The 12,716-nt window shown below is 33.7% G+C and overlaps 1 protein-coding gene across 1 annotated transcript in view; it reads right to left on the bottom strand.

Annotated features, from left to right (window-relative positions):
• The window catches only part of FMN2 (formin 2), a 308,497-nt gene that overhangs the window by 25,256 nt on the left and 270,525 nt on the right, over window positions 1–12,716 (bottom strand). Inside the window, exon 15 of the mRNA XM_037510275.2 lies at window positions 11,342–11,393. Coding sequence (XP_037366172.1) covers window positions 11,342–11,393 — 52 coding nt within the window. The remainder of the gene's footprint in view (window positions 1–11,341; window positions 11,394–12,716) is intronic.

Below are 12,716 nucleotides of genomic sequence, written 5' to 3'. Positions count from 1 at the left end.
TCTGTCTCTGGTGAATCCTCTAATCCCCTGCACCTCTGGCCTGTGCCCCAGATCTTGTATGAGTAAAATAAATACATCTGTTTTTAAAAAAAGAAAATCTAATTGAAGAGATAGGTGGTTAAGGAATAAAAACAGATAACCTATAAAGGTACTACCACCAAGCTTACATAAAACTTCTCAGAAAAAAAAATCCTACATGCAAGGAGGAAATGGAATGATGTGTTTATAATACTTAAAGACAAAATCTGTCATTAAAAATGTTATATTGTGAAGGACTCTCTCTCAATAGAACTTTCAATAAAATGTAGATAAAGGGAAAATAATAAACCCCATTTGTGACAAACCAGACATATTTTTGGTGTCATTTTCAGAAGAGAAATATAGAATAGATACACCGACAACTCTTCTGAAGTATAACAGAAATCCCATTAGTCTTAAAAGTATGTACTATTACTAAGGTGGATTCCACTTTTAGAAACAAGGCCCTCCTGACAGAGAGAAAATAAAATATGAGCATAAAATTACTGTTTCATTACTTTTGCCTGTTTGATTTTTCACTGAAAACAATACATATACCTATAAATCAGCATAAATGAAACAATTTAATCAAATCAATTTATTTACATAGATTGTTGGTCTTTCTCTTATATTGTTATTTATTTGTAGGAAGGTCAAGCTGTTAAGAAGCAAGTGACAGTCTATTATTTTAAGAATTAAATAGGACACTTTTTTCCTAAAATGTTTCATTAATTTTGGCCCAAAAATTTTATTACTTTTGCCCCTAAAATTTCATAATTGAATCACAGAAGTGCACAATGCATTACTATACATGTTAAACATTTAAAGTTGCCTGACTCCATTCTTGACTCTGTGCTACCTCACACCCTGATTCTGAAATAATATTAGGAAAATCCTCTCTGCTTTTTCATCTGCAAAATGTGCACTAAGATTTAATTTACCCATTCTTCATAAGAATATTTTAAGAACTGGTAGGTTAAGGTCCCCAAAGTCTTCCCAGCTCTTAGATATAGATACTATAAATATAGAAAATATAATCTTAGTTTCTGTGACAACAATTAGAAATACTAAAAAAACTCCCTTCACAAGTAATAGTGACTCATCACAAACAAGTTCATGGAAACTTAAATTTTACCATGAGGTAAATTCAGAGGTCTGAAGCTGGGAAAATAAAAGAAAGAATACTAATTAAATAATACCTGATGTTTTAACTATGTGCTTTCAGTGCTTGGATAAATCTGAGCTCCATGAGCCAAAGAATACTTCTATGGTATTCCTGGCATGTTGAAAACTACAGAGTATTGGCATTCTGTGTGGAATACATTTTATTTTAATAAAAGCAAGGAGTCTAATGGCAGTTGTTGAGGTGGAAAACAAGTATTACCACATTAGTATTTGCAAGCAAATTGCATTAGAGGGTATCCTAATGTTTTCAAAGGAAATAAGGCATTTTATATTATGAAGAAATATTATTCTATTTCTAGTGCATACCCATGGGGCCTACCTCCTATTATTTCTGAATATACCTCCAAAAATTCAAGGATGGAATTGTCTATTTTATTGTGCATTATTTTCTTTTTAAATTTTAAGATTCTCTTTTTCAATCAAAGAAATTAATCTTTTGTCTGCCCCTGCATTGTGGCATTTTTCCAACTCTATTGTTTATGTATTTATTTAATTTATGTATCTTTGCTATACAGATTTCTAAATCTTTTTGGAACTAAATGTATCTAGATTTTCATTTATAGATTCTAGATTTTTGTATTGGTAAAAAAGGGTGTCTAGAATTAAATATTAGAAATTTTTTTTAATTCCTTTAAGGAAACACTATTTTAAGGTAATATAAGCCACTGGGTAACTTTGACAGTTTTTCTCTTTTTCTTTTTCAGTTTGAAGTTATCCCTCTATCTATCGAACTATCTGTTCTCCCATTCATTTTCAACCAGATATGCCATTCTTCTTCATATAAGTGCCAGTCAGGACCTACCTCTATAAGACATTCCTAGATCTGACTTAAATCCCACACATCTAAGAGACTAAGTAGTAGAAGATGAATTAAAACATTCCATGATAAACCCATGAACCAGAGTAAACCTATTAGTACAAACAATTAAAATAATTCTGCTAAGGAAGCCCAGTTCTTGTGCAACTATTATGACCTTGCCTGCCTTAGCCATTGATAAGCATGCTTGTCTTTCTAAGTATAAGCCCCTTCACACCCACTCCCTTTCTTCACAATAAGTCTCCATGGAATAGACTTCTATAACCTTCACCACTGAATGCCTCTACCAGCCCCACTCTGAAGCCCACCGCTTCCTGTTTGGAGGGTGGGGAAATATAACATTTCCTTCCAATATGTTTACTTGTTATCCTTTTTCTTTAATTTTGGCTTTTGAACATCCTTGCTTATTTTTTTTTAAATATAGGATTGCACCCTTATGTGTAGTCACCAGTTTTTCCAAAAAGCTCTTACAATCTTCTAACACACACAACTACACTCTCCTCTTTTTCTTAATAAAAATACAATTTTCACTAGACAACACCAAGCTATCCATAATGTTCATAGGTGGAAGTCATCTGTTTCTGTCTCCTACCTGCCCAGATTCAGGGGGTGAATTTTCTTGTCCTCCAGTGCCTTTCCCAACCACTGTTTCACTAATGCTCTTTTTTTTTTTTCAAGTACATGACATTATAGAGACTCAACGCCTTCCATGATTCTGAATTCCTCATGACTGCCAGAATTAGATCACAGTTTTCTTTTGTTTTGTGGCTATAATTGCCTAATCTAAAATGAAAAATTTAAGCGATTTGAAAAATAAGCAGACCCCACACCTCCCTCTCTATTCCATTTAGTCATTCTCTGCCCCTGAAATTTCCAATGATGTAGCCAACTCCAGATTTTCAACTCCACAATTTCTTTTCAGTCCATTGCAAAAGAGCTTCTGACCCAATTACTTAAAATGGCAAAATTCAAATAAACTATTTTTGATAAATTTACAAGTTGTCTTTCCATTATTAAAACAAATATTTTGTCTTTAGGTGTACATAGTAATTATTCTTGCTCTTTCTTGCTACCATTAGCTTAACTAAACTTCTGATTTAGCACTGTCCTATTTATCTTCTTACTGTTTTAAATGAAATTTCTCTCCATTATGTCTTTTTTTTTCCTTTAGTAGCTCATCAAATGGGGCATTTTTCATGGTCTTGGTCTCAGCCACTGTGCATGTGTGAACACCATTTCCTGGGGTGAACCATGCAATTTAGGAGTGAAGGGAGAATAAAATTTTGAGAACTAGCATGTCTGAAAATATCATTTAACAGATAACCTTCCAAAGAAGTGCTACAATGTAGGACGTTCTTGCTTTCTTTTCCAAAAAGGGGTGGGGGATATGTCCAAGAGAAAGAAATAGCTAAGAGATGCCTTAGATCTTATATCATACAAAATCTAAGAGATGCCTAACAAAGGTGAGTAGCTGAAACCATATGAGTATGTTATCTGAACAACAGACACAAAGAAACACGTGTAGAATAGAAGAAGATGGAAAACTCAAATAGGAAAATAAATGTCATAGATCAATGCATATGTTCAACAGTGTGCAAAATAGTATTGAAAGAGTTTTGGAGATGTATGAAAAATATGTATTTCAAATAAAGTCTAGACGTTTAGGAAAATTATCTTTTTTTTAAGATTTATTTTTTATTTATGCAATAGCTGGGGGTACAGGCCAGAGATCCAGGAGGTTGAGAGGATTCACCCAAGACATATTGGGGAGCAGAACAGGCAGACAGTCTGAAAGCACTGCTGAGGAGAGCAGTGGGCACAACAGGAGAGGTCTGCCGCGCCATGTGGGAATCTCCCTGGCCGGCTGGGACTTGAACACATGCTGCAGAGGCTGCAAACAGATTCACAATGCAGTACTCAACTGCCTGCGCCACCAGGGAGGCCCCAAAAATTATCTTTATTTTTACCTAACTAGAAACATAGTGGATATAACTGAAGGTGAAAAGGAAAAATAAGTTGCATGAGTTTGGAAGAAAAAGAAACCTACATGTTATATTCATAAGAATAAAAATTAAAGATCATCAAGACAGAAGCTTTTTCGCTTAATGTAGTCCCTACTATTCAGCTTCTCCTTTGTTTTCCTTGCTTCTGGAGAAGAATCCTCAAAGATGTTTCTGAGGTGTATGTCATGAAGCGTTTTGCCTATATTTTCTACCATATATTTTATGGTTTTAGGTCTTACTTTCAGTCTCATCCATTTTGACTTTTTTTTTTAATATGGTGTGAGATAATAGAGTAGTTTCATTCTATTGCATGTAGTAGTCCAGTTTACCCAGCAACAGTTATTGAAGACTTACCTTATTCCAGTGTATATTTTTTGCTCCTTTGTCACACATTAGTTGGCCATATATGTGTTTGTTTATGTGCTTTTGATTCCACTGGTCTCTGTGCTTGTTTGTGTTCCAGTACCATGCTGATTTTATTATTATGGCTTTGTAGTATAGTTTGAAATCTGGGACTGTAATACCTCTTTTCTTCCCCCTTTTAGTCAGGAAAGCTTTGGTTATTTCAAGATTTTGTTATTCCATATGAATTTCATCAATATTTGTTCAATTTCCTTGAAAATGGCAGTGGCTATTTTTGGAATTTTATTGAATTTTACTGAATCCATCAATTGCTTTTGATTTGGTTGTGCCCCATATATTCTGGAAAATTTTGTTCATTGTTATTTGTCTCTAGGTAATTTTTAATTATGTCTTTGGTTTTCTTATTAATTCAGTTGTCTTTCAGTAGCATGTTATTCATTCCCCATGTAATGAGGGGGTTCCTTACTTTGTTTTCATAGTTAATTTCCAGTTTAACACCCTTATGGTCAGAGAAGATATTTTGTATAATTTCCATCTCATATACTTCTTTGTCTTGTGATCAACTCTGAGAATGATCCGTGTGCACTTGAAAAAAATGTGTATAGGTTTGGGTGGGGTTCAGTGTCTTGTAGATGTCTGTTAGGCCCATTATGATCTAGATCTTTATTTAGGTCTTATGTCCTTGTTTATTTTTATCTCATTGAGCTGTCCATTCATGAGAATGATGTGTTGAAGTCTCCTACCACATATGTATTTTCTCTAATACCTATTTCAGAGATAATCATAATCATCTAATGTATTTTGTTGCTCATTCATTTGATGAGTATATATTGATGAGTGTTACGTCTTTTGGTATCTATTTCCCTTTATCATTATATAGTGTCCATCTATGCCTCTTGTCACCATTTTTAGTTCAAAGTATACTTTATCTGATATAAGCATGGCCACCCCTGCCTTCCTTTGGGGAATATTTGCTTGTAGAATTGTTTCCCAATGTTTTACTTTCAAATTATGTTTATCTTTAGAGCTTAGTTAGGTGTGTTCCTGGAGAAAGTAGGAAACATTATGTCAGTAGGAAATAAGCATGTCTATTGCTTGGTGAATTTAGTCCATTTACATTTAGTGTGATTACTGATACATGTAACTTTGTTATTGCCATTTTATTCACCATTTTGTGGTTCCATTCAGTATATTGTTCAGTTCTTCTAGTTCATTTCTCTGTTGGTTTGGATTTTAAGGCATCTTATGATATTTTTTTGGAATGGGTGCTTAGTGGTAGCAACTTTCTGAATACTTTTGTTTTTTTTTTTTTCCTTTTTGGTCTGGAAGGTACATATGTTTCCCTCATAAAGGAAGGAGAACTTTGCAGGATAAATTATTCTTCACTGGCATTTTTTGTCTTACGTGTTTTTGTATATGTTACTGTGTTCTCTTCTTGCCTGTAGTGTTTCTTCAGAGAATTCAATGTCAGATAAGTTTTTCTTGATTATTATGTTTCTTGCTGTAATTTTCCTTTCATTATGCTAGTTTGGAATCCTTCTAGTTTCCTGTATGCTTATTTTCATTTCCAACTTCAGGTTTGGGTGGTTCTATTCAATTATTTCCTTGAATAATTTTTCAATTTCCTTGTCTCTCTCTTCTTCTGGGGCCTATGAATCTTTCCTCATGGTATCATATAATTCTCATAGTGTTTCTTCATTCTATTTTCTTTTGTGTTCTCTTTCCTTTTCTTTTTGGTTCTCTTTGTATCTGTATCTTCAAGAGTATGGATTTATTCTTCCTTGTCATCTATTCTAATTTTGTGGCTTTTTTCCCAGAACATTTTTAGATCCTCCACTGATATTTTAACATCTTTCAGTTCCTGTATTTTCTTTTTTAAAGTTTCAATCTTGTTTGCCTGTTCATCAATTATGTTTCAAATAGCTTTCTTTTCATTTTCTCCATCTTCTATCTTTGAGTTTTTAATTATGGCTCTTTGAATTATTTGTGTGTCAAGCAGAGAAATTCTTCTGTGTTGGGTTCTGGAGATTTATTTTCTTTCTGTGGCATTTGCTCCCAGGAAGTTTTTGGTTGGTAGTTTTTGTTTTTGTTGTTGTTGTTGTTGTTGTTTTATTTTCTCTCCATTGTTTAGTTTACTGTCACCACCTTCAGGTATTGCTGCTACCAAACCACAAAGCACCCATAGGCCTCCAAGATAGTCCATTGTCCTCCCACCCTATTTTACTTTCCTTCCTTTCTGCCTCCTCTGGTAACCTCAATTTCACAGTCAGATTTCTAGGGTATGTTATAGGCTTGGCTTTATCTGATCCTTTGCCCTCCTCACCATATTTTACATGTGTCACCATCTAGTACTTGTCTTTCTCCCACTTATTTTACTTAGCATATGCCACTCCACTCCATGTTGTCATAATATAACAAAAATTCATCATTTTTTATAGATAAGTAGTATGCCATTGTGTGCATACACTGACCTTCCTAATCTACTCAATTGTCTTTGGGCACTTTGGTTGATTCCATAGCTTGGTTATTGTAACTAGTGCTACAATAAACATAGGAGTGCATATATTCTTTTAAATTAGTGATTTTTGCATTCTTTGGGTAGATACCGAGGTATGGAATTGCTGGATCATATGGTAGATCTATTTTTCATATTTTTATGAAAAAAATACCCTACCCTAAGGTGATAAATTTCCATACTATTTTCCATAAGTGGAGAGGTATTCCCTGTTTATGGATCAAAATATTAACATTGTTAAAATGGCTATATTACCCAAAGTAATATACATATTCAATGTAATCCCTGTCAGAGTTTCAATGGTATTCTTTAAAGAAACAGAACAAACATTATTAAAAATCATATGGAGCCACAAAAGATCACAAATAATCAAAGAAATCTGACAAGAAATGAGGATGAATCATGGCATCATACTTCCAGACTTCAGAGTATACTACAAAGATATGATAATTAAAACATATAATGTTGAAACAAACAAAAAAAAGACACACAGACAAATGGGTTGGAATCAAGAACCCAGAAATAAATCCACACATATATGGAGAGTAGAGCTTAACAAAGGATCTCAGAGTATACTGAGAAAGGAAAATCTTTACAATAAATGTTATTAGGATAACTTGACAGACCATGCAATAAAATGAAACTAGTAAGGTAATATCTCATACCAAATACAAAAATTAACTCAAAATGGAAAAAAAAAAAAAACACTTGGATGTAAAGACTTGACACCATGAAATACATAGGAGAACATTGGCAGAATATGCCACAAAATATGCTTAGGGATGTTTCTGTGGATTTGTATCCAGTAGCCAGTAAAATAAACAGACAGACAAAAATAAACAATTGGGACCACATCAAACTAAAAAGGTTCTACACAGTGAAAGAAACTACCAGTAAAACAAAATGTCATTCCAGTGAATGGGAAAAAATATTTGTCCAATATTCATCTGACAAAGGGCTGATGTCTAAGTTTGACAAAGAATTCAAAGAACTCAACAAAAGGAGAGAAAAAAAAAAAACCAAAAATCGGGGAGAACTAAATGGACATTTCTCCAAAAAAGACTACAGATGCCCAGCAGACATATGAGAAAAATGTTCATCATTTATAATATGTGAAATGCATCTCAAAACCATCAAAAAATCCACCTAATACCTGTGAGAATGACTCATATCAAAAAGACCAGAAACAAGTGTGGGCAAGGATGGAAGAAAAAGGAATCTTCTTAAACTGTTGGTGGGAATGTAACTGGCCCCACCCCTATGGAAAATAGTATTTACTGATTTCTTATTGCCTTTACACTCTATGCGTTCTTTCTGGTATATTCTTGCCTGAGTAATTCAAAGTCAAGTATCTTGTAGCCTCATTGCTCATATATTTTTAAGATCAGTTTTGAAAACTATGTCAAATTCTCATTATCTTTAACTTAATTTCAGTATCCTCAAATAATTGTGAATAATTCATTTCTTCTCAGATATACTCATGATGTTATTGCTAAACCATGCAATGATTAAAATAAAATTTAAAAAGACCTTTTAAGTTATTTTGTAAGGATAGATTTTCATAACATTTAAAAACAAATCCAAGTCACTGTGGGAACTGTAGTAATGGGTTAAATTATTTACAGAAAAATTTGCCAATTCTTTGGAATAAGCATGCTAAGTCTACATCTATTCACACTAATCTAGATTTTTATGTGGTAATGATAACATAGCTCTTTAAAAAATCAGCATAGACGCAAATTTCCACATCGCAGTATTTCCAGAGAGATTAAATATATTTTCATTGGCACTACGCTAATATTTCCCTAGGAGTAGAAGTATGACTTTGAACTGATCTCATTTGGGGGACAAGCTGTGGAAAACTTTGGATCTTTGAAAGAACTGCTATTTGAAAAGAAGGAAAAATGTATAGTATCTTGGAAAGTTGTCATTTTTATTATAAATTTCTGCATGCTTAGTTACTGTGTTAATACAATATTTATATGATCACATTGGCTTCCCACAACAAGTGAAGAAAACCAGGATCAGAAAGATTAATTAGTCTGCTAGACTCATAAAAGTAGTTGCTATCTTCTTCCTTGACACTTTCTACAGATGTACAACTTCAGTGATGCCAGACTTTATGCAGTTATTTCCCCCTTCCTACTCTGATTGAAATTTTGCAAGGTATACAACAGGACCACCTACTGGTCTAAGTCTATAACTATCTTCCCTATCAGAACAAATGGTAAGCAAAGCAGTAAAAAAAAAAAAAAAAAAAAAAATTATCAACGATACTTTTCATTTGCATTTACCCATATTTGAGGTATATAATGATTTGGAACAAAGATGCGATGTAAGATTTTTATCATATAAAGAAAGGGTCTCATAAAGAAAGAAAAATCAACTTATAAGAAAGACCATTCGCGATTCACCAAATTATTTCTTTTCAGCTTTTTTTGGTTCTATTAGCCTCTGTCCCTCTTCCCCCACCCCCCCACAAAAAAGTCACTGTGCCATTATTTCTAAACTTTAGAAAACTTGCCTCACCCAGAGCCCATGCACTTTTGAAGCCAATGTTACCTGTCTCAAAGTCAATTAGACTCATACTTTCCAGAATCTCCAATAATAACTATAGAGAAATTTCAATAGATCAATTAGTGGTAGGTCACTGTGACAAACATAGTGAAAAAAATACCAAATAATAATAGTGTGCTTACTTTGTCCTAGTAAGCATATAACCTGCTTAGAAAGTAATTGTTCTATTACTCTCCCCATTGTAGTGAGGAAATGGGTGCACAGAAAATTTCAGTAATTTCCCCTAAGTTGACAAATTAAAAAAAAAAAAAAAGGTGAAACCAGGATTTGTAAACCCTCTTACACACATTGAGAAGATGGGCCTGTGTTTACACCTGCTTCATCCCCTCCTTTCTTAGGTCTCTCTAGCTTTATCTTGGATTCTGAAGGTCTCTGAGGAATCCCTTTTTAGGTATAACTTACCATGATTTCTATGACTTCTAACCAAATGAGCCCTTCGAATAATAACCTTCTAAAGGAGATTTCTAATCTGCTTTATGAAATACTTGTATAGGTAATTCACTGATAACAGTCTTTTTTTCTTAGTTTCATTACTGAAAAACTTTCTTTCCTTGAAAATGATTGTAGACTACTTATAATAAACATTTCTCTAGAACATCTACAATGCTAGAAGCATAGTTTTTCAAGCCTTACAACCCTATGGATTTGAGTCATGGTCTTAATATTAAAACCTGCTAAAAATTATTAACTCCTATATTTTGTTTGTATTTAAACATCCTCGATTATTTTTTCACAAAATAGGATTACTCCCTTCAGTTGCAATCACCATAGATCTCCCACCACCAAGTGTCCACTGTCCCCTACCACCATCCACAACACTCCCCTCCCATTGTTCTCCACTCTTCTCCCTCCCTGACATGAACCCACCCCCTAGTAATGTCTCAGATCTACAGTATGCTTTCAAGGGCCAGTCTTATAGTTCATCTTTGCTTGATCCTTTGTTTAGTTTCTTTAGATTCCACATATAAGTGAAACCATTCAGTATTATCTTTCTGTTTCTGACTCATCTCACTTAGAACAATCCCTTCCAGTTTCATGCATGTTGCCACAAATGGCGTAAGTTTACCCTTTTTGATTGCTGAGTAGTATTCGATTAAATATATTTATCACACCTTCTTGATCCATTTTTATGTTCTGGGGCATTTAGACTGTTTCCATATCTTGGCCATTGGAAATAGTGCTGCTATAAACATAGGAGTACAGGTTTCCTTTCAAATTAGTATTTTTTTTTGCTCTTTGGATAGATACCTAGGAGTGGAATTGCTGGGTCATATGGTAAATCCATTTTAGACTTTTGAGGAATCTCCAATTTCTTTCCCTTTGGACTAATGAGTCTAGATTCCCACCAACAGTGTAATAGGATTCCTTTTCCTCCACACCCTTGCCAGCAATTGTTGTTTGATATTTGCTTGACATGGACCATTTTCACATGTAATCCATGATTACAAATCTCATTCTAAAAGTGAATACAAGAGAAGCTCTAGGCTTCCTGTTTGGACCCTATACTTTCCTACAACCAAGTTCTTCAACCTTTTTTCCTAAAAAGGTTCTTGCTATTTTCATTTATCTCTAACATCCACAAATCCTAACTCCTACCCAAAGCTTTTTAGAAACCTTTGAATAGCTAAGCAATTCACAATAATTTGATACTTAACAGGATTATATACCAAATAGTCACAAAAATAAAATCAGTGTATAATAAAAAATTCAATGTGGAATTAAAGTATACTATTATATTAGTTTATTTTTCTTTAATGCTTGAATAAAAACTGAGCTAATTATTGGTTCCTTGAAATGAAACATATAAGTATATTTAAGACTTTTCTGAGAAGAAATTTTATATTAAAGGAAAGTAATTCTCACCATTTATGAGTTTCTGTCAGTGAATTCTCCTCTGCCTCTTGGTCAATTTTAGCTAAAAATACAAGAAAAGAAAAAAAATATGAGAAAATGGTAATAGTCATACCACCTCAAGAAAAATATAATTAAAATAATATTAAATATATTTAACCCATTATTTATAATTATAATGTACCCAAGTCAGAATGTTACTTTTTTTTTAAAGATTTTAGTTATTTATTTATACAAGCACTGGGTACAGTCAGAAGGGCAGGAGGGTGAGAGAATTCACCAGAGCCAGAGCGGGGAACAGAACAGGCAGACTAAAAAAATACACTGCTGAGGGGAGCAGTGGGTGTGGCAAGGGATGGAACCGGCACTACAGAGGCTGCAGGCAGCTTCACAGCCCAAAGCTCAACCGCTGCACCACCAGGGGAGGTCCCAGAATGTTACTTTTAAATCTATAAACATTGTAGATACATACAGAAAACACTTAATTTTCATAAAGTTAGCATACTTCTGTTGATATATATATATAAATATTACTTATATATCATACACATTACAAATAATATACAATTATAATGAGATATGATATGTTCCTTAACCAATTAAAATTTTAGATTGCATGTCATTTTTTTCTTTTTTTGTAATTTAGATCATATTGACCTGAGAAAAAACATTAATTTCATATTTTTAATGAATTGTTTGTGAAGGATTTAATGACAATAATTGGTTGAAAACAGTTCTTTCAAGAAAAAGCATAAAAACCAAGTCAAAAAATTAAATATAATGATATGTGACCTTCTATAATTAAGTGCTCTCCATAGCAGGTCACAAGTGAGTAGATGTAGAGATTATTTCTAAAAAGGTACAAGATAAGGGCCTCCCTTGGTGGCAGCGGTTGAGCGCTGGGTTGCAAAGCTGCCCATTCAGCACGTGTTAGATCCGAGACCACCAGCGAGGGTCCCACATGGCGCGCAGACCTCTCCTTCCTCTCCCGCTGCTCCCCTCAGCAGTGTATTTCCTCGTCATTCTGCCTGTTCTGTTCCCCACTCTGGTGAGTTCTCTCACCCTCCCGCGCTTCAGACTGTACCCAGTGCTTGTATAAATAAATAAATAAATGTTTTTAAAAAAAGGTACAAGACAAAATATTTATATTTTTTCTACTAATAGAAAATGGAGAGATGATAGTGGACCCCTTTATCCACGATTATTTTTGTGGTAGCCTGATACAAATCCAAAGTTCAAATTTTGGAAAGAGATCACATCACTATTTTCTAATTATTTAAAACAATATAGGAACTCTATCACATAAAATAACAATAGCAGTCACTTTTACATATTTTGCCCTGCACACACACACACAATTTCCAAAATACTTAGTTCATGCAATGTT

The sequence above is a fragment of the Talpa occidentalis genome, unplaced genomic scaffold, assembly GCF_014898055.3.
Source record: "Talpa occidentalis isolate TD23 unplaced genomic scaffold, MPIMG_talOcc4v2.1 talOcc4.14, whole genome shotgun sequence".
Taxonomy (NCBI): domain Eukaryota; kingdom Metazoa; phylum Chordata; class Mammalia; order Eulipotyphla; family Talpidae; genus Talpa; species Talpa occidentalis.
This window is presented reverse-complemented; position numbering and strand designations above follow the sequence as displayed.